Source organism: Carettochelys insculpta, chromosome 9 (genome assembly GCF_033958435.1).
Source record: "Carettochelys insculpta isolate YL-2023 chromosome 9, ASM3395843v1, whole genome shotgun sequence".
In the NCBI taxonomy this organism is placed as follows: domain Eukaryota; kingdom Metazoa; phylum Chordata; order Testudines; family Carettochelyidae; genus Carettochelys; species Carettochelys insculpta.
The window spans coordinates 41,076,581-41,099,150 of NC_134145.1; the positions used below are offsets into that span (position 1 = coordinate 41,076,581).

The following is a 22,570-nucleotide window of genomic DNA, read 5'->3' on the forward strand; positions in this document are numbered from 1 at the left end:
TAGTTCCTAATGTCACTAGATTGGCCTTAAATGTACAGCATTTTATTGACTGTACATGTGTTAAATGCTTATTTATGTATGTGGTATTTCTTGCAGTAGCACAGCAAACAACCCTGCTTTCTAATAGTGATTTTGAGAAATTGCTAATTAATTTTGCAGGTAGATTATCGTCAATACTTAATGTTATAACCCTGTCTGTACCAGAATGTAGTAGGCACTGCTGCCACTTCCATTTGTTCCTTATCTTGCAGGATGTAAAATGTATGCCTTTTTTTAAATTGTGGTGGAGATGGGGTAAAATTAAAACCTTTCATTCCTCTACCAATTTTATTTCCAGGTTTGATATACGTTTAATGAAAGAAGGTCGCATGAAAGGACAGGCTTTCATTGGCCTTCCTAATGAAAAATCAGCCACGAAAGCTTTGAAAGAAGTTAATGGATATGTTTTGTTTGAAAAGCCCATGGTGGTTGTATCCTTTTTCCAAACATTTGTCTTGTAAATATGAGATGGCTCCTGAGATTCTTGTAAACTCACTGTATTACATAAATGACTATAGAACAGAATGAATATTAAAATTACAAATAATGTAGTAATCATGTAATTCACATTTGTTTTAGTTATAATTTAAAACTTTGTGGGTTAGACTTGCATTCCTGACAGAAGAGTAAATGTGTATGACTTTTAAGATTTAAAATAAAATCATCACTTAAGTGTTTGCAAGACAAAGACCTAGGCATATGCTTAACTTCTCTCATATAAGAAGTCCCATTGACTAAACTTATGCAAATGTTTTCACAATCAGGGGTATTATTTGTGGAAGATTCTCTCTCACTCACTCACAGGCTCTCAACAGATCAACAAGCATTCCCCCCACCCCCCAAGTTTATATTCTAATAAAAACATGTAATAAGTTGAAGTTCAGATTTAAAAATGTATGCCAATGAAATCATGGATAACACCACCAAAAATAGTCCACTTTAGCTACAAATAAGTGTTGTGATAGTGAAATTTGAGCTGAAAAAAGGCCAAATATAACTTCATGTGAGTGGAGTTGAGAGAGATTGAGGATGCACACTGTGTACATATTGCATATACATTCAAAGCATGTTCATTCTCTGCATTTTTATTTATCTTGGAATGAATTGGTATACCTCATATAATTGATTCTTGTTCTTGTTAACAATTATCACTTATACTTGGACTTAGAGTCCTTACCAAAAGCTTAGCAATTTGCACGTTCCGCTAGACCAAAACAGGATTCCAAAGAAGAAAAAAGGAAAAGATAGAACAATGTTAAAGGTAAGTAGATTTAGAGAGAAAGGAAAGAACTTTCAGACGTACACAGGTGGGGTTTTTTGTGTTGGTGGTTTTTTTTTTTTTTTTTTTTTTTAAATAGTACATAATGCATGGGGGGGCAGGATTTTACAAAGGAAATCTATCAGCTAACCATTGGTCTTAAAGTTCATTTTGAGGGATTGGTCTTAAAGTTAATTTTCAACACGTGAAAAAGTTGGATGCTATCAGTCCGGCCCCTGACAATCATTCACCCGCAGGCCTTTATGCCTCAGGAGCAGATACTGCTTTGTTGCTGTAGTCCCATAAATAATATAGTAAACCCACGACTTATGTCGAGCTTGCTAACCACGCATAAGGCAAAATTTTGCCTAAGTCAGGACCTCACGGGGGAGGGGCCCTACCACCTTTGGGTACCCTCCTCCTGTCTGCGCTTGGCACTCTGCTCCCGTGAATGGCAGAGAGACCAGAGCCAGGCATGGCAGTGCAGGTCAATTTCCTGGCTCCTGCCAGGGGGTGGCTGGGAAACTGACCGGCACTGCAGTGCCTGGCTCCCAGCTGCCTGCCTCTCTCAGGAGCCAGGAAACTGACAGGTGTAGCAGCACTGCTCAGTTTCCCAGCTTCTGCAAGCGGAGGGGAGCTGGCAGCCAGGCTGCTGCCTGATTCCTGACTTCCTGCCATTCATGATTTCAACTCTTGTTAAAATTGTGTTAGTCAGGGGTCTCTTGTATTTGAGTTTCCTTGCTGAGGTCTCCCAAAGATTCTTTGCTTAGGTGACTTGGATCTGTGGATCGTTGGAGGTCCCTTTAAGCCTTGTTTTGTCTAAGAAATAGCATAATGTTACAAAGTGCTTTAGCTTATGTGATGTTAAACAAGATTTTGTCCTTTCTTTCTGAGGACATGGACAGTTGTGCTTAAAAATGTGTTTGCTAGTTGTGGTTCTTCTATAGGATCTCTGTCCACACTGCCTATAAAAGCATATTTAAATCATGTTGTTTGAAAACATGTTCTAGTTTCCACATCTAGACAATGCGCCAACATGAGTTTATCTGAAAAAAATAAATAAAATCTAAAAATTTCTTAAGTTTATGTTGTCTGTTGATTGTTAGTTAAAATGAAAATAACTTCAATGTGCCTGTTTCTGATGAGAAAATAAGAGCACGTTTTCTTAAAACTATATTTTGAGATGCTCAGCAATACAGTCACTAATAAAGTAATTATGAAAATAGACATTTTATTGTATATCTCTTGCCTCCACTGGAGACCATTCTGTTTAAGCTATATATTGCCTTTAAGGATCTTTCTTAAGTTTCGTGGATTGTTGGTAAGACTCCCTCTAACACTCATGGTTTGTTCAGTATTGAGATGGGTGTTCAGTTTTTTTCCTTAAGCTTTGATTCTACTTGGCAAAGTTAAATTTTGATTTTTATCAAATTGAAAACAAGTGCTGTTCACAGGCATTTTCCTACATTGGTTGCCAACAAATCAAACTTGGCTAAACTATTCTAAAAGGGATAAAGGCACAAATGAGCTTTGGTTTGTAACTTGTTCCTTGTTGTTTCTTCATCAAATTAGTCCATCAATTTAAAATTATTTTATGTGGTGTGACAAGTGCTAGGAAAAAAAATCAAAATGGTATTCTGAATGGTTGTTGGCAACCTTTAATCCTCAGTATTAAAAGAAATTGTACTGTAATTAAATTCTAATTTTCCCAATTTATTCCTTGAAAAAAACTTAAGTAATTATTCCTGTATCTGATTAACTATAAGGTTCAATTGGTGTTCAGATTACATAAACAATAAAGCTAAGCCTTAATTGGATTGCCACTTGTATTTTTACAGTTAATTCAGAGTTTTTGAATGCAGATGTCATATTTCCCTGAGCTTTATTTGTAACGATTAGGTTTGCTATTAGCAGATTAAAATTAAAAGCCTAATGAAAGGAACGAAAGTCTAAACACCTTCCTTTAAACTGAGCCTTTTGTTTCCAAGTATGCAACAGTTGTGTGTACTGCAGAACTCAAATGGCACAGTGGAATGTGGACTTTCCCTTATCTTTGGATTGTTTTGATTTTGCTAAAAAATAACAAACGTGAACCCTAATTGTGTTTGAATATGTTTTTCTGTCATTGCTAAGAGTCTAAATGACTTTATGCGAAACAGTGATTTCTATGGGAAGAAGCTTGTATCTGCTAGGGACAAGGGTTAAAAAATTCACGTGTATAATTTAGTAAATTAAGTAAAATTTAAAAAAAAAACTGTAAAATGTGAATTGTATACACAGGAAATTTAAATTTGATACAGCAATACTATGTTAATGTCACTTTGAGGTACTTTGTTATTAATGTCAAATTACTTTTTCAACAATGAAAATAGCTAAATTTAACTGACAGTAATTATTCCAAGTATTACTCTCTCCTTTATGAAGATACTGTAATGCACATGCTTTCCCAAAAGATGAAAAAATATACAACTTTGACTTTTCATTGGCTAGAATTCCCCTTTTCTTTGACAAAGTAATATTTTCATGAATAACTTGGTGCCCAATTCTGATATAAAGTGCCAGCTATATGAGAGAGCATGGTTAAGTAAAAGAAGCTAACGTGTCAAAGGTTACTGGCTCGAGGGAGAAAGAGAGCCTAAAAGACTGCATTGTGTGGAAGCATGACTTTATGTAAATGGAACTGATGAACAACAAAATCTTACATAAAATCTGCTCCACTGAATGGATGGGGCAGTAAATGTTGGCATTTTCCTAATATTTTCTCAAGTTATAAAGCGCCTCACTCACTTAATGAAACTGGAGTTGTCATTGGTGCACATGTGAGCATTCACTAATGTGTAGCTAAGGGATCAAAACTTCTATATTTTATCAAGCAGTCTTGTAATAGGTAGTAAAAAAAAAAAAAAAAAAAAGTTGTGTAAATGCAATATTGAGAATCAAGTAAAATTAAACCACATTCTGCTGTTCTTCTTTAGAAACATTCCTGCGTAAATACTGCAGTAATACTGTCATGCAGAGTGTATCCTTTCTTGGTGTATCCTTTTTTGTGCAGTGTTTCGCATAGCACTCAAATACCTCCAAAGGTCTCTTAGTGCAGGTACAGGGAGGAATATACGCTCTTTTTTTTTTACACTTTTGTAAATCTCTAACATTTAGTAAGATATTGTATAATTTTTAAGGAAACTTTCTAAGGGAGACAGTGAATCAGGTCGCTTATTACTTAAAGGGCCACCATGAATATTTCTTGTCTCCAAATGTGACCTTTCCTCCCTGTTCCTTCTCTGAGTCCATATAATTCTTTATTTTTATGGGCCAGATCCTCAATTGGCATAAATTGTCAGTGGAACTGCATTAACTTATGTCAGCTGAGGCGCTGGCCCTAGATATTCCTTTTTAAAAAATAGCCACGCCCCACTGTTAGAATGTTTTTGTTGTAATGAGGTGGTTGCAAAGCAGAAAACAATCCTTGAAGTTGGTTTTTTTTTTTTAACTAATCCATTTGTTTAATGACAACTTGTGTCCCAGTTTATAGGAAGCTGCAAATAGTTTTTCTTATAACTGTTTTTTTAGGATAGAGGGAAAAAAAAAAAAACTAGCGAAGTCTCATGATGAAGTAATGCAGATTCACTGAAGCTAAACTTTATTATTCATTAGTACCTTTTTGTTTCCCACTTTCCGGTAGTGTTGTGTGGAAACTAATCTATATTTTCATACGGGATTTGTTACTAACCTTACTTTTTAAGTTTTAATATAAACTAATACATGCAGTAAGTAGTAAGTTAAATTTAGTTGTCATGCATGATTCACTAATTTTCTGTATCAAGATTTTTGACTTTCCTAGTTAAGCTTCTGACAACAGAACACCTGATTATTTTTTTTTCCCCAGTCATTTATACTTTTAACGTGCCTTTATAATGTTCCAGGTTCCTTTTGTGTTCCATCTCTTTCAAGTGTTACCACGCCATGGGAAGAAGCAATGTGATCAGCAGGACTATTGAACAGTGCGTAGTAGCATTTAAAGTCTTAAAACAAGATTTTAATTATCTTCATTCTTAAAGGTTACAAGTACTTTTAAACAAATTGTAGGCTGTTCGAAGACAGATATATGAAAAATGTATATTAGTGTCCTTGTTGAATCTCGAATAAATTATTCTTTTCCCCTTCACTTTGCCTTATCTGCTCTTTTTTTTTTCCTTTGGTTGGGGGAGATAAGATGTTTAATTCTTACAAAAACACAATGCTGAATAATTTTACATTGTTATGCATTAGACCATTAATGTCAGAAGAGTCATTCAGAGGCTCCATAGTAAATTCTGTTTTCTTTTTACCTTGAGGAGATTAGTGTGCTCTCAAAGTGAAAAAGGGATAAGATTTGGTTTTATTGAATCAGGAATTTTTGTTTTGCCTTGTAAACAGTACTGAAGTAATGCCCTGGTATTGTGTTGTGAGCTCATACCATCACCAATTTTGTCATTCAAATGAACATGAGTTGCTGCTGTCATTCATTCTTGGATTGAGAATTGCACTGATGACCAATGTCAATAAAGCAAGGACTTTATCTGCAAACACACGAATAACATCAAGTCCAGAGAGGCCTCAGTACTTATTGAGGTCCCTGGACATTGCCATTAGATAAATATCAAGCAATTAATAATTTTAAGCAATGCCAAGCCGAGGGACCAATATAGGCTAGCATTCTTACAGTGTTATTGAAGCAGTAGTGCTAAAAATCAACACTTTAGGCTATCTGAAAGCATGGGATACTAATTTTCAAAGTTATAGTGAAACTAACCTGTTTTGTATGTTATCTACTAAATTTGTGGGAAAGACTATGTAAAGGTGCTCAGTTGGCAATGAAATACAAACATTTTGAGGAGCAATAATTCTTTCCATCAAATTGAGTTAGTATTTTGATAGGTGGAGGGAGCAGTATGGATCTCGCTATATTCTAGGAGCAGCAAGGGAAAGAAAGGTCACTACTCTTACTATTTAACTAGACCTGTGTACTAAATGTACTTTCTTTCTTTGGTGAAAACTGGTTTTATTATTACCTTGAGTTTAAGAATTTGTGCATGTTGGAAGGTAAGATGATTTGCATCAAAACTTTGAGCAGAGCTTTAATAATGACTTACACAGTACACCAGCCAAAGAATTGTAGTATTTTTTTTTTATTTTAAACATGGCTTATGGAGATTAAACAGTGGAAGCTTTAAATAGACATTTTAGAAAACTAGCCTGTTACACGAAAGGATAGCTTTTTAACACTATATCGAATAACAGTGGCTAGTACAACTGAGATGACTAACGCTAGCAGACACACCACTCATGCTGAAAGGCGTTTCCCCACAAACACTACGATAAATAAAAAAGCTAGTACCTCTGTTTGTCTGAAGTTCAGTGAGCAAATAAAACAATTGGTTAATTGAAGCTGATTGATTATACTGTGTAAAGTTAAAGCCACACCCCACAAGCTGTATTATTCAGATTTGCTAACAAAAAGCAGATTAACCTACAAGAGCAAGCTACTCCTATCAACTTCCTAAACTAGCTTTAATTCATCAGCCACACTTGAGCAATGGGTGAAAGCTTTTCCAGGGATTCAAATGGTGTTGTTGTGTAATGAAACTTAATCCAAATTCCAGAGTAACTGGTTGTTAGAGCTATGATTTTAAAATACTTCAAAATTAACGGGGGGGGGGGGGAGAAAAAACTTTTAAAAGTAATGCACTTGCCATGCCTGTTGTGTCCATGTGTGATTTCCATTTCTGCTCTTTCACCAACTGACAAGCTATGGTGCATCTGTTACATCTAGGCCTTGCCTTTGTCATTTAAGTCTTCACTGCTACAGTTTGCTGGAATTGTGAGGGAAGCACACTGCAGAAATAGCTTCAGTTATAGAGTGACTTAATTAACAAATAGTCTCAGAGAGAGAACTGTTTTTAGTGTGTAGCCTCACAAAACAAACCAAGCAGTCCAGTAGTGCCAGTGTATAAGGTAACAAAATTTTGTCAGTAATCTGAAGAAGTGGGTCTTGCCTATGAAATTTCATTACCTTATAAGTTATTAGCCTTTAAGGTGCTACTGGACTGTTTGCTTTGTTTAACGAAGTGATTGGATTAATATCAGATGTGAGTGCTAACAGCAGCAGATGACTATAGTGGTGTCCATAAGCATTTTATTAGCTCATGCTTCAGTTGTATTTAAGCATGGGCTTACTGCCGTGACTGACCCTCTAGCTCCTCGACTTTAAATTGCCATGTCTCAAGCTAAAGATTTGTGTGTGTAGATGGGAGTTAGGTTAGAGGAAGCTCTAATTATACCCTGAGCTAACAGTGCAGTGAAGACAAACCATTCTTCATAAATGTACGGGCAAAAAAAACTTCAGGCTATGCCTGGATTAGAGGGTTTTTTGGCAAAACTCATGGAGTGTCTAGATTCCAAGGGCGTTCTGTTGACAGTAAGTCAACAGAACAAAGCACTTTAGTCGACAGCTGCACCTTGCTCACCGTGAGGAAGAATGCCTCTAAAAGCTGGTCTGGATGTTCAGGGGAGCCTCCTGTTGGCAGAAAGGGCTTCTGGGATACTGGGCAACCTTGTCTGCTGGCTGTTTTGCCAATGGAACAGCCAGGGCAGTCTGGCTGCACTCTGTCCACCACCCTGCAGACTGGCCGCTCCCTGTCAACAGAAGTTTCGTCAGAAGATATCATCCAACACAAACTTCTGCTGACAAATCACTGTAATCTAGATATAGTCTAAAAGCTTAAGTTCTTCATCCAGTGTCCCCGTGGGTGCTCCATAATAGGTGTCGGGCTTGCCTGGCACCGCAGATCGAAATTCTTCCAGCAGTTTCTCCTGGATCGCGCTGGCGCGCGCCGCTCCCCTGCATACCCCCGGCCACATGTGCGATCCGGTCCTCGCCAGTTCCTTCTCAGCCACCATCGGCTGCAGACGGAATCTGCTCAGGCTACGGCCAGAGTCAGATTAGATAGTGTTTCTATGCGTAAATTGTTTTTGTTTTCCGGTTTAAAAAAAAAAAAGAGGACAAAGAGAATATCCAAAAATAAATAAATAAATAGAGAGAGGAGCAGAGAAGCAGAGTGGATGTAAGGCCCATAGGCCGCCTGCTGCCCTGCAGGCTGGTGTCCTCGATTCGGGTAAACAGGCACGGATTGAGTGCTAAGTACCCTATTAACAGTAAAAGACTCACCGCGATGGCTTCTTCAGGCTTTAAAAAGTGTGAGTCTTGCCGTGAAGCTATGCCGGCCTCCGATGGGCACAGTGAATGTATCCGATGCCTGGGGGAATCACACGTTAACCAGAAGTGTTCCCACTGTGCTAAGCTCGTAGCCAGGGCCAGGAAAGACAGAGAAATGCATCTTAAAAGGCTCTTGTTTGACAAGGCCCTCTAGCCGGACCTGCCGGAGAGGCCTCAACCAGAAGGGCCCTCTGGGTTCCACAAGAGGAAGGCAGCTTCTTTGACCCCCTCGCTGCAGAAACGGAGGAAGCTCTCCCCAGCTCTATCCTTGCTGGCGGTTTCAGCGAGCAGGACAGGCAGAGCACACAGCCCCCAGCCGCATACTCAGGTAAGCAGCAGCGCACATGGCAGAGGCTGAGCTTCCGGTTACAAAACAGCCGGCACGCGCGGCGCCTAGAGCGTCGGCCAGGCAAACACCGGAACCGGCGGCACCAACGGTGCAGGGCCAACGGGCATGGAGCCTACAGGCACAGGAGGACGTTACCCGCGCGGCACCGCAGCTGAGCGCGGCGCTGACAGCAGGGCCGAGATCCCCGGCGCGGGAGGGGGCGGTGCCAGCCCCACAGGGGAGGGGAAAGGCTAGAACAAAAACCCGGCACCGCAGCCCTTCTCTGCACAGGGCTGCGCTGCTGCTGCTAACAAGCCCTCCCTCTGTGCTACACACACCACCCAGAAGGCCTGGGTCTCCACCGGCCTATCCAGAACCACCACCTCCGTCCCTCCAACCAATGTCACCATGGCTTGGGCCACCTTCACCCTTTCTGGGATTGGATCCCCTGGAGTACTACCATAAACCAGTTTCACCGCTATCTGTGTCATCGCGGAAGTCTCGCTCTCCCAGACATTGGGGGTACACACCCCGAGAGTGGTCCAGGTCTCCATCCCCAGACCTGTACCCGTGCTGCCACGATCGTTCTTATCATGCTGGACACAGACACCACAGGCCTACGCCCAGGGGCAGGTCCCCCCCGGCTGTCCAATACCCCTGTGGACACTCGATCGGGGATGGAAGCACAGTTATCTCAAGGGGAGTTAATTTTAGAACCCTGAGACTTTCCTTCGCAATCCTCCAGTGAGCAGGTGTATCATCAGCTGTAGGAACCTGAGAGTTTGTAGGAGGTTTATCCTAGTGGTTCCTCCTCATCCTCCCCAGGTGAGGCCATGGGCCCCGGGGATGTCGCTCCCCCGGATGACCTCAAACAGTTCCAGGAGCTGTTTAAAAGGGTGGCTTTCACACAAGGCATTTAAACGGCAGAAGTGCAGGAGAAACATCACAAACTCCTGAAAAATTTGAGACCCCCGGCTTCATCCAAAATTGCTATCCCGCTGGATGAAGCCATTATGGAGTCAGCCACCACCATATGGCAGACTCCGGCCTCCACTCCGCCTATGAACAAGAGAGCGGATAAGAAGTACTTTGTCCTGGCAAAGGGCATGGAGTTCCTCTTCAGTCACCCACAACCAAATTCTTTGGTGGTCGAGTCGTCCCAGCAGAGGACAAAGACTTCTCAGTACAAATCGGGGGGATCAGACAAAGATGCCAAGAAGCTAGAGCTGTTTGGCAGGAAGGTATATTCCTCTTCTACCCTGCTACTGAGAGTGGCAAATTATGTGGCACACCTAGCAAACCATAACTTTGATAATTACTCCAGGCTTACTTCTCTCATGGATTCACTTCCGGAAGATAAGAAGCCGGTGTTAAAGGCAACTGTGCAAGAGGGCTATGCAGCTTCGAACGGGAGTCCAGATCACCCTGGATGTGGCAGATACGGCGGCACGCTCAACGGCTACAGCAGTGGTCATGCATAGAGAATCTTGGCTCCAGACATCGGTTATCCCAAGGGACCTACAGGCGAAGATCGTGGATCTTCCCTTTGACACGCAAAAATTGTTTGCAGACTCAACCGACTCAGTCCTCCACTCCTAGTAAGGACTCGAGAGCTACACTTAGAACCCTGGGTATTTATACTCCTCCATATAGGAAGAAAAAAATATTACCCTCAGCAAAGACGTTACCCGTACCAACCACAGAGTGCGCAGTACCAACGGGGCTACGACCAAGGGCGACAGCAACGGTACAGAACTCCCAGACGATGTTCTCAACAAAGCCGTACACCCTCGGGACAGGCCCAAAGGCAACAAGTTTGACGGGCATGTCGAGGGCTGCACTATCACTACCATCGCGTAATGCCACTCTCATCTCATGTTCCATCATCGCCTCAGACCGTTTCACTCCCAATGGCAAAAGATCACCGCAGACAAATGGGTGCCGGAGATCATAGCCACGGGTTACGCGATCCCCTTCCAGTTGCTCCCACCGACGAAGCCTCCTTCCAGGCCTCAACTTCGGGATGCTACCCACAAGGCGAGGCTCAAGCAGGAGGTGGACCACCTTATGTTCATAGGGGCAGTGGAAAGAGTGCCGGAACAATTCCAGGGGAAAGGTTTTTATTCACGCTACTTCCTCACAGAGAAGAAAACAGGAGGCTGGAGGCCTATCTTAGGTCTTCGGGGCCTCAACCGCTACTTACGCAAGCAACGTTTCCGGATGATTACAGATGCCTCCATATTCATGGCACTGGACGATGGAGATTGGTTTGCAGCCCTCGACTTACAAGATGCTTACTTTCATATAACGATCCACCCAGCACACAGGCGCTTCCTCCGCTTCATGGTCGGCAAGGAACACTTCCAGTACATGGTTCTTCCGTTCGGCCTCTCCTTGGCCCCCAGACTCTTTACCAAAACCCTGGCAGTGGTGTCAGCCTACCTGCACAGACGGGGTGTTTATATTCCCATACCTGGACGACTGCCTACTGAAAGGGACCTTGAAGGCAGAGGTCCTACGCATGATCCGCGTCACAGCGGACACGTTCTCTTTGCTGGGCCTAGTCATCAGCCTCGCAAAGTCAAAGACCGACCCCCACACAAGATTATAGAGTTCATAGGGGCACGCATAAACTCTATCACAGCAAGGGTGTACCTACCCGACGCCCGCTTCCGTGCCATCAGTTTGCTGGTGCAAGTCCTCACAGACAGCCCCATGGTGCCGGTCTTAACGTGCTTGCAGCTGCTCAGCCACATGGTGGCAGCGACGTTTGTGGTACAAAATGCCAGATTGCACATGTGAAGCTTGCAGCATTGGCTGGCGAGCGTCTACAAACCGGCATCCCACACTGTTCACAGGGCGGTGTTGCCCACGACAGAGGTGCGCAGATCCCTGGTGTGGTTGCTAAACCCCAAGAACCTGCTAGTAGGGGTGCCTTTTCACCAACCACAAATTTCTATTTTTCTTACTACTGACGCCTCCCACATAGCATGGGAAGCGCACATCAATGACAAGGTGACGCAAGGGCTATGGTCCCCTGCGGAACAGACACTGCACATAAACATACTGGAGCTCAGAGCAGTGTTCAACGCCTGCAAACATTTTCGAGACCACGTATATGGCAAAGTAGTCGGGTTCAATACAGACAATACCTCCCCTATGTTTTACATAAATCGACAAGGAGGAGCCCGATCCCGTGCCCTACGTGCGGAAGCAGTCTGACTGTGGAACTGGTGCATCGCCAACAACATAACGTTGAAAGCCTCGTACTTGCCGGATGCTCACAATGTGAAAGCAGATCAGCTGAGCAGGCGCTTCGCACTCACGCACGAGTGGCAGATCCGCTCTGATCTGCTACGACCGATTTTTCATACATGGGGGTTCCCCCTGATCGATCTGTTTGCCACCCAGCACAACAAGAAGTGTCCCCAGTACTGCTCCAGGGCAGGAGTGGGGCGGGGGTCCCTGGGGGACACATTCATGATTTCATGGAAGGGCCCCCTACTTTATGCATTCCCCTCCACAGCGCTTATCCACAAGGTCTTGCAGAAAGCCAGACAGGAGAGAGCTTGCATGATACTAGTAGTCCCAACGTGGGATCGGCAGCAATGGTTTCCCTTGCTTCTGCGCATGTCGGACCGCCCACGGCTCCCTCTACTGGTGGCTCCGGACCTACTCACGCAGGCTCAGGGGTCCATAGTGCACCCGCACCCTCAGGGCCTGCGTCTACAAGCATGGCTAATCCAGGGCTCAGCTCCTTTAGAAAGCACATGTACAGAGGGAGTACAACAAGTCCTGGAAAGTAGCCGAAGGACCTCCACCAGGAAGACTTACAAACGGAAATGGACTCGATTCACAGCCTGGTGTTCCGCCAAGCAGTTAGCTCCCTTTGACGTTCCTATACCGATAATACTAGAATACTTATTGGGCCTTGAGAGGCGGGCTTTCCTTATCCTCGCTGAAAGTCCACCTCTCCGCTATATCAGCCTGTCAGCATACAGAGGAGGGGCCCACGGTATTCTCCCATCCTATAGTTACCAGGTTCTTGAAAGGGTTGGTAAACCTGTACCCCCCTCGGAAACCGCTTCCACCATCGTGGAGCTTGGACTTGGTGCTTAGCACGCTAATGGGTCCACCTTTTGAACCATTAGCCACAGTTCCCCTACGTCTCCTTACGATAAAAAGAACCTTCCTCCTTGCAATTACGTCAGCTCGCAGGGTCAGTGAGCTCGCAGCAGTTATGGCAACGCCGCCCTGCACAGTATCCTCAAAGGAGGCGGTAACCTTACGGCTGTACCCAGCCTTTGTTCCAAAAGTTTCTTCAGAGTTCCATCTTAACGAACCAATAGTTTTACCCTCGTTTTACCCGAAGCCTCACAGCTCCAGCAAAGAGGCACGCCTACACCTCCTGGATGTGAGGAGGGCGTTGGCATTCTACATAGACAGAACTAAATCCTTCCGGAAAATGTACAGGCTTCTAGTATCTCTTGCTCCCAGGTCAAAAGGGGAAGGCCTCTCTTCACAGGGAATTTCAAAGCACATTGTGTCCTGTATAAAAACGTGCTACGAGCTTCGAAAGACTCCCTTGATGGCCCCGCCTAGGGCTCACTCCACCAGGGTGGTGGCGGCGTCAACAGCCTTCTTCAAGGGCATCGCCTTGAAAGACATCTGTAGAGCGGTGACCTGGTCATCCTACGACACCTTCGCCAAGCATTATGCCCTACATAGAGTATTCCAAGAGGATACCCGTCTGTCGACAGCAGTCCTTTTGGGGGCAAGCTGCACATAAACCGATTTACCCACCACCTTTCTTGGGTTACTGCTGGGTAGTCACCTATCGTGGAGCACCCATGGGGACACTCGAAGAAAGAGAAGTTACTCACCGTAGTAACGGTTGTTCTTCGAGATGTGTCCCCGTGGGTGCTCCACCACCCGCCCATCCTCCCTGCTTTGGCTCTCTGTCTAGTGTTTTTCAGGAGCATTTGAGGCGGTTGGTCAAGGAACTGGCAGGGACCGGATCGCGCATGTGGCCGGGGGTGCGCAGGGGAGCGGTGCACGCCGGCGCATGCGCAATCCAGGAGAAACTGCTGGAAGAATTCCGATCTGCGGCGCTGGGCAAGCCCGACACCTATTGTGGAGCACCCACGGGGATACATCTCGAAGAGCCACTGTTACTACGGTGAGTAACTTCTCTTTTTGAAGACACTGATAAATTCCATCAGATGTACTGAAACAGTATCTAAATACCAGCTCAATCTCGCCACACTTCCCCTCCTTCCTCCAGAAAGAGTTTTTACCTGTTGTGCATGATTTTAAAATGATTAAATGTCTTGAATCTTAACATTTTAAATTTTTCCCTTAGTTAGCAGGTCATAAGAGGCTGCTTCCCAGATAGTATGTCAATATAAAATTTACTTTAAGTAACAAATGGCTTGTAAAAATCACAAATCTTACATAACAGTTAACTCCTATTCAGTACAATGTACATAGTTTTTAGATATATCGCCTATCACTAGAGGTTTCAAGTAGATACCAGCTTCTAAAAATAAAGAACTTGGCTAATTCTCAGAGCAGATTTATTTGACTAAAGAAAATACTCCTAAAGGTTGTTGTTAAGGTATTGTAGCAAAGGGTCTTTGATACATCATCAGGAGCTTAGGATATCAAAGTCCCCCCCCCCCCCTCCCCCCCATACAACATAAATCTAAACCTTGGCCAGATTTTTTGGTCATTCTGTGACACATCACTGTCAAAATATGCCTGTACAGCATGTGTCACTTGAATCGTTGGTAAGTTTAGTCTTTTCCTTGGAAAGAGAGCCTTGAAACTAATGTAAATGGACTGCTGTGTTTAAATGGAAAATGCATGTGACTTGGCTGGACTTCTGCTGCAGGAGGCTGGAGTTCAGAGCATTTCTACTCCGTCACTTAAATTTGTGATATAGCATAAAGACTCATAAATAAGTATCCACTGAATTTAAAGGTAGTCCCATGTGAAGTGTATGATGGTCATAGCACATGAGGAGGAAGAGATCAAACAGAATACCTTCGACAGTCCATCCCACAGCTGGAGCTCACAAGAAAATGCATGCCATCACTAGTAGTGTGAGAAACAACTGTCTCTAAAGGAGCCTCTTAGAAAAGATTCTGAGATACTGCGGCGGTACTGAGGTGGAGGATGGACATTGGTAAGTCCAGGAAGAGTACAGGAGAGAACGTAATGGATGTGATCTCAAAACATTGGATAACTCCCTCTTTAACGTGCAGTGCATTGTGGGATATGGTACTCTATCTGTGTTTTGATTGTGTTGCTAGTAGTCTTTTGAAAAGGAAAATGAAGACTGCAGCATTCCTGCTATGAAGTTCAACACACATTTTTAAGAAAGAACACCAAAATTAAATGTGAAGGAAAACTGGCATAATTTAAGTGGGTTCGGGAGTGAAAGGAAGATAGTGATATAAACACACACGAAAAGTCTGAAGAAATAGAATATGTAAAAAGTTTGTGAACATCCTGCAGTAAATGTCTCACATTACAAAGCATTGTGGCTGTTTCTACACAGGCCACTTTGCTAATACAGGGAGTGAAAGATGCTAATGAGGCACGGATGCAAATTCCCCGTGCCTCATTAGCATAAGTCGTGATTTGGAGTCTGGAAGACTGTTCTTCCAGACTCCAAAATGCTATGTAGAAGCGCAGCTGCCGGGGGTGGGGTGGGGGTGGCTTCCAGAATTTTTGGGAAGAAGGGGCTTCCTTCCGGAAGACCCCCTGGGACCACGCTTCTATATGGTGTGTTGGAGTCCCGGAAGAACGGTCTTCCGGACTCCAAATCTCTTGATGTTATGCTAATGAGGCGCAGGGAATTTGCATCCGCTCCTCATTAGCATCTTTCACTCTCTGTATTAGCATGCCACTTCCGAAGAAGTGTCCTGTGTAGAAACGGCCTGTGTGTGTGCTGTTCTTAAATCAGGGGTTTTAAAAAGTGTGGTTTGATGTTAAGGACTATCTCATATTCACGTGCATTACGGCTCTTGAATTATTGAGTTTTTCCCGAATTTGGAAAAAAAAAAAAATCTCTTCTTGCTCTTTTGGTTGCTGACCCCTGTCTTTGACAGAGGGCGAATCCCTTAAGGAGTTGGAGCTGGCATTCATAGTCTGTCTGACAGGATCACAGCATTATGTAGTCAGGCTACTGAGCAGATGACGTACTCTTAGTCTGTCGTGTCTGATTTGTTGTCTTGAGCTTGCACAGGCTTATCGGTTGTGAACTCGCATGTGGCTGAGGAGTCCAAGCCTTGAACAGCATGGGCATTCACAGTAGGGGCAAGGGGATTGTCCTGGCTCTGTCGGTTTGGCTTCTGCTGTTGCTTTTCTCCTCTCACGAGCATCAATCAGGCATATGCATCTCTGTTCTTCAAAGTTGTCACACACCTGTCATACAAGAGCACGCCAGCCTGTTTGGTGTTCTGCTCTAGTCGCTTGGCTTTAATCTAGCATGAGCAGTGGTGGCCTTCACACTGTCTTTATACCTCTTGTGAGGCCTACCTTGATTCCTTTTGCCTGGAGAGAGCTCACCATAGAGGGGTTGCATAGTAATTCTTGACTCCTTCATTTGTATGATGAGATGAACAGATGAAGTATTAAGTAAAATGTTCACCTTCAGATGTTTTTAAGTCTCTCTGCTGTGTTTGGTGACACATTGCTTCTATAGGCTCTGCCAAATAAAATATGACACTAGAATAAAGTATTTCAGACTGTCAGAGAATCAGTAGCATAGAAGTAAATGATGGCATATAACAAACAAATATGTAATATCCTCACTAATCCCCTTTTCAAACCTTAGAAATCAAGACATGGTCCATTGCACAACAAATGGTTAGAACTTGAAAATAAAGTTTAAAAATTTTTCACGTTTGCCTTAGTTTACTGTAGTGTTTAAAACAGCCAAACACCTAAAACAAAATACATACTATATTAAACATACATTAAAAAAGCTTAAATCTATACATGAATAGGCCAGTAGAGAGCACCATTTAAGAGACATAATTACTGGCAGTATGTTCAAGAAACAGGAAGGGATTCTATATACTGCAATTTTAGAGACAGGAAGGTCAGCCTATCAATGACTGACTTAGTCATATCACAATGCAGTCAGTCCTACTTCAAGCACCAGAATGCTGAGTTGGTTATAAAGCAGCAGGAAGACTAGTGAGAACAGCATCAGCCAGTCAAACTGTATGTATTTGAATCTTTTTTGCATTTATTTTGTGAAATAGTATTGCTATTGTGAATTTGCTTATTTCTTGTGTTTACAAGAAAAGATCTACATAGGACTATATTTGATAAAACTGTTCCTAACAAGTGCTTTATTTAGAGAGAACTTTATTTAAGGAGATAGGCAATAATTGAGAGCAATTCTAAGGAGGACCAATAGATTGCATGGGATTTAAATTACTTCCTTCTGCAGAGATTCTCATCTGACATAACAGCCCTGGTTGTAATCTCACATTTGAACCACTTTGACTGAGTTAGCGTTCATCTGCACAACTCAGTTGAACTGTATAAAAATCACGCCCATCGTAGGTGGATTTTTGAGAATAAAGTGATATTAAGTTATGTCCACTGTGATACATTTATTAAGCCTTAAGGATATAAAATCTCTGAAGATAGTTTTATGGTAAACCATATTATGTAATTAAGTGAACCACATCTGTACTAGTTAACCATAAAAGAAGCACAACACGTTCTAGTGCTTCCTCTTTTACAAACAGAGAGGCTCTATCTCTAGCTAATTTTATAATAGCATCCCTAAACATTGACTTTGTTACTCAAAGTAGTAGTCTATTAAATGATAGTCAATTGTTTTAATCCAGGACAGATGACCTGTTGCATTCTTACGTTTGTTCTGAATTTGGAGTGAGTGTGTGCCTATCCAATGTTGTTGGAAAGCTTGGACATTTCCATACTTAATTACAATAGTTAAATTTTAAATAGTGTGGCAGACCCTTACCTGGAAGCTTCCGGAGCCTTCTAGAAGGACAGTATACTGGGTCCTATTTGAAGACCAGGGAGTGGGCGGGCACAGCCTACCCATGACTAGAAGGCCCCTCTTAATGGGAGAGGGAACCCATTAAAAAGACATGGTCCCAACAAAGTGTGGGGGACAACTAAAGAGAAAACAGGGATGGAAGTGGGGGTCAAAGGTTTAAAATGAGGGAAACAGAAGGGGACACCGAGCAGGGAACCCCAGACAGCTCCCACTGCCCCTTGAAGGTGTCGAGAGAACCAGTGGACGCCACCCAAAGGAACTCTGCCTGGCTTCATGAGCAGAGAGCAGAGCGGAAATAGGCCCCACAGTCACAGGCCTCCCCCCCGGCCAGCCTCCTCTCCCGGGTGTTGTAAATGGCCACCTTGGCCGTAGCCAGGAGGAGGCTGATGAGGAGGTCCCATGACTTAGTGGGGCCACAGATGGGGTGTGCCAGGATAAGAAGGTGTGGGGAAAAGTGCACCCAGAATTTCAGTAGAAGGTTCTGGAGCAGCCGGAAGAGGGGCTGCAGCCTGGCGCACTCAATGTAAATGTGCGTGAGGGTCTCGCTTGTGCCGCAAAAGAAACAGGTAACCGGAAGGAGGTGAACCTCACCAGGTACACGCCTGTGCTCACTGCCCCATGGAGGATACACCAGCCAATGTCCCCAGCGGGCCGCGGGACCAGGGTGGAATAAAGGCCGGCCCATCAGGGCTCCCCACCCTCCGAAGATGGTAGAAGGTCCTGCCATTTGTGGTCTGGGCAGGACGTGAGGGTGAGGAAGTGGAGCGTGTGAAGTACGAGCGTGTACAGATGACGTCTGGGTGCGGTTCAAAAGGGGACCGGCTGCAAGGCGTGCAGCCAGCTGGGATGATGCGGGGGAGGGGGGTGGGGAGGTTCATGGAGCCATGGGCCCACGGAGAGATCTGGAGGGCCAGGAGTGAGCGGGGCGTGGGGTGCATTCCCTCACAGGAGCCGGTGTAGGTGGACGTGAGCAGCGGGTGGCAAGGCAGCCTTCACCTCCTCGAGTACGCGCCAGGGAGAGTGTAGGATAGAGAGCCCCTTGTGCCGGGCGAGCCCCGGGGCCTCCATCCAGTCTCCCTGGTCGTAGTCCAGGAGGTCTCCGACCCTGGTGATTCCACCGAGGACCAGCCTCCGGCACATTGCGGGGGACTCCGCTGCCTGCACACGGAGGTAGGGGTTGTGTAGCAGGGCCTCCACAAGGAAGTCTTCCTCTGCGGCGGCCCCTAAAGACCTGGAGACTATGAGCAGCGGCCAGGTGCGGAGGAGGTCCTGGTGGAAGGCCGGTAGCTCCGAGAGGTCTCGCGGATGGCCTCTCAAAGGCAAATAAAGGAGCTGCTGGTCGTATCGGAACCCTTGGAAGCGACAGAGGAAAGCGTGCGCCAGCATGCTCCACGCCGGACTATCTGCACTATTGCTGTTGAGGAGTCCCTGCAGGGCCTGGAGGTAGAAGACATGGACCTGAGTGTCTAGGCAGGTCAGGCCCTGCCCTCCCTCCTCTGGGGGTGAGATGGAGAACCCCTGCAGGGACCCTGTGCAGTCCTGGCCAGAAGGACTCCATAACTACCTTCTGGAGGGCAGCCAAGAAACCCGGGGGTGGGACAAGGGTGTTGAGACTGTGCCAGAGCATGGACAGGACTAGTTGGTTAAGCACCAGTGCTCTCCCTCATAGGGGGAGAGATGGAGCAGCCCCGTCCACCTCCGCAACCGCTCAGCCTCCCTGCCCTCTAAACCCTGCCAGTTTTCCAGCAGAGAGGGATGCGTGACAGAAAGACACCCAGATAGGACAGCGGACCCACGCTCCACTGGATGGCCTGAAGCGCCAGGGGGAGGTGGCTCGTCTGCCAGCCAGCTCCAACCACCAGGCCAGAGCTCTTGACCCAGTTGACCCGCTCAGAGGAGGCTACTGAGTAAACAGCTTGGCAAGCCTCCAGCCGCACCAGGTGTCCCGGGTCCTGAACCACGAGCAGCATGTCATCGGTGAACGCCGACAGGACCAGCCGCAGCCTCGGCTCCCAAAGCACCAATCCCGTCAGCCTTAGATGGAGACAGAGAAAGGGCTCGATGGCCAGGGCGTAGAGCTGTCCTGAGAGCGGGCCACCTTGTCGTACTCCCCGTCCGAAGCTGGCCGGAGTGCTCAGGGTCCAGTTGAGCTTGACCATGCACTCTGAGGCAGCGTACAGCACCCGGAGAAACCCAACAAAGCATTGCCTGAAGCCCAAGGCCTGCGGGGTGCCCAGGAGATACCCGTGGTCCACCCTGTCAAATGCCTTCTCCTGGTCCAAGGATAGGAGGGCAAATGACAGGCCATCCCTACACCCAAGCTCTAAGAGATCCCGGACCAGATAGAGGTTGTCAAAGATGGTGCAGCCTGGGATGGTGTAGGTCTGGTCAGGGTGGACCATGTCCTGCAGCACGGACCCCAAGCGGTGGGAGCTGGCTTTCGCAATAATTTGTAGTCCATGCTGAGGAGCAAGATGGGATGCCAGTTCTGAAGGTCGTGGGGCTCACCCTTATTTGGCAGCAGGGTGAGGACAGCCAAGCCAAGGGACCAATATAGGTTAGCATTCCTACAGTGTTATTGAAGCAGCCTAAAGTGTTGATTTTTAGCACTACTATCTGAAAGCATGGGATACTAATTTTCAAACTTCTAGTGAAACTAACCTGTTTTATATGTTATCTACTAAATTTGTGGGAAAGACTATGTAAAGGTGCTCAGTTGGCAATGAAATACAAACATTTTGAGGAGCAATAAATCTTTCCACCAAATTGAGAGTTAGTATTTTGTTAGGTGCAGGGAGCAGTATGGATCTCCCTATATTCTAGGAGCAGCAAGGGAAAGAAATGTCACTACTCTTACTATTTAACTAGACCTGTGTAATAAATTTACTTTCTTTGGTGAAAACTGGTTTTATTATTACCTTGAGTTTAAGAATTTGTGCATGTTGGAAGGTAAGATGATTTGCATCAAAACTTTGAACAGAGCTTTAATGACTTACACAGTACACCAGCCAAAGAATTGTCGTATTCCTCCACACACCACCCACCCAGCAATTCCAGAAAAAACTAGCTGGGAGGGGTGGAGTAGGGGGGAAGAGAAAGCAGCCTGCCTAGGGCAGGGAAGAAGCTGGCCCAAAAGAAGGGGGCTAAAGCCAGCAGCTAAGGCTGCCCACCTCCCAGCACCCAACCTCCCAGCCACAGGGGTCCTAAGTGGGCTCTCTGTGGCTGCTCCCCAGCCTGTGGGGACAGGCTGCAGGAGCCCTGCAGAGAGAAGATATGCCGGGTGGTAAGCCAAGGCATTTCTGTTCCCTGTGTAGGCCCAGGCCCTCATGGGTCAGATGGGCCCTGTGCTCCCTATAAACGGCTCCCCATCTCATAGCAGGGGGGAAGGTTTTGGAAGGTGCACCGGAGGAGCAGAGCAAGAGCAGAGCGAGATGGCACCACGGGGAAGCGGTGGGCAAAGTGGCCCAGGGTGAGGCTACTACTTTGGGGCAGGGGTGAAGGCCCTGCTGGTTGCCTCTTGTCCTCGTAGGGACCCTGGGCTGCAGTCCAGGGTAGAGGGTGGGTCTGGACTCCCCCCATCCTTCCCCAGAGGGATCACTCTAGGAGCAGTCGCGGCCCTTCAAGGGGACTGGTGTTATTTTCCCCATACTGGTCTTGCCTATGATGAGGATGGCTCGCTAAGCAGAGACCCCTGCCTTTGGAAAGGCCTGGGCAAAAAGGGGCCTCCGTGAGTCTCTGAGGCAGCATAGAACCGCCAGGCAGCGCAGGGACCCACAGGGGCTGACAAGGGACTTTGTCACAATAGTTAAATTTAACTATGTATTAGTTTAATTTTAAATAGTAATAGTCAAAAACTGTGATGAAAAGTAAAAAGCAGTCCAGTAGCACTTTAAAGACTAACAAAATAATTGATTAGGTGAGCTTTCATGGGACAGACCCACTTCTTTAGACCATAGCCATACCAGAACAGACTCAATATTTAAGGCATAGAGAACCAATAATAGTACTCAAGGTAGACAAATCAGAAAAATTCTCAAGGTGAGCAAATCAGAGAGTAGAGGGGCAAAGGCGGGGGCTAGACTCAAGAATTAGATTAAGCCAAGTATGCAAATGAGCCCCTATAATGACCCAGAAAATTCCATCCTAGTTCAAACCATGTGTTAATGTGTCAAATTTGCATATAAGAGTTCAGTATCCTCTCTTGAAAGAGTGTTGTGAAAATTCCTCTTCAGTAAGACGCAAACTTTTATGCCATTAACAGAATGGCCCACTCCATTAAAGTGCTGGCTGAACTGTTTGTGGATCAGGAGTGTTTTTATGTCTGTTTTGTGCCCATTAACTCTTTGTCTAAGAGAGTTTGAAGTCTGTCCAATATACACAGCATCTGGGCATTGTTGGCACATGATGTATGTATGATGTTAGTAGAGGAACTTTAGACTGTGCCTGTGATTTTGTGAATAACCTGGTTAGGTCCAGTGATGGTATCTCCAGTATAGATATGTAGACAAAGCTGTCAGCAGCCTTTGTTGTTCACAGAATCACGAATAAAGGGGAACAACCCACTTCTCTAGATCTACTTGAAATGCTCCTTCTAATGCACCCTAGTATACCGTTAGCATTCTTGGCTACAAGGGTACACTG

At 45.1% G+C, this 22,570-nt stretch overlaps 1 protein-coding gene across 3 annotated transcripts in view; it reads left to right on the forward strand.

Annotated features, from left to right (window-relative positions):
• The window catches only part of RNPC3 (RNA binding region (RNP1, RRM) containing 3), a 52,645-nt gene that overhangs the window by 25,217 nt on the left and 4,858 nt on the right, over window positions 1-22,570 (forward strand). The window contains exons 13-15 of one of the 3 annotated variants that reach the window (XR_012646534.1): window positions 338-470; window positions 1,228-1,300; window positions 4,273-5,298. Coding sequence is in view for 2 of the 3 variants with exons in the window: in XM_075002324.1 (XP_074858425.1) it covers window positions 338-470; window positions 1,228-1,287 (193 nt within the window). In the remaining variant the exon portion in view is untranslated. Of the gene's footprint in view, window positions 1-337; window positions 471-1,227; window positions 1,301-4,272; window positions 5,457-22,570 lie in introns of those variants that run through there. The other 2 variants (XM_075002324.1, XM_075002323.1) reach the window with 2 other exon arrangements.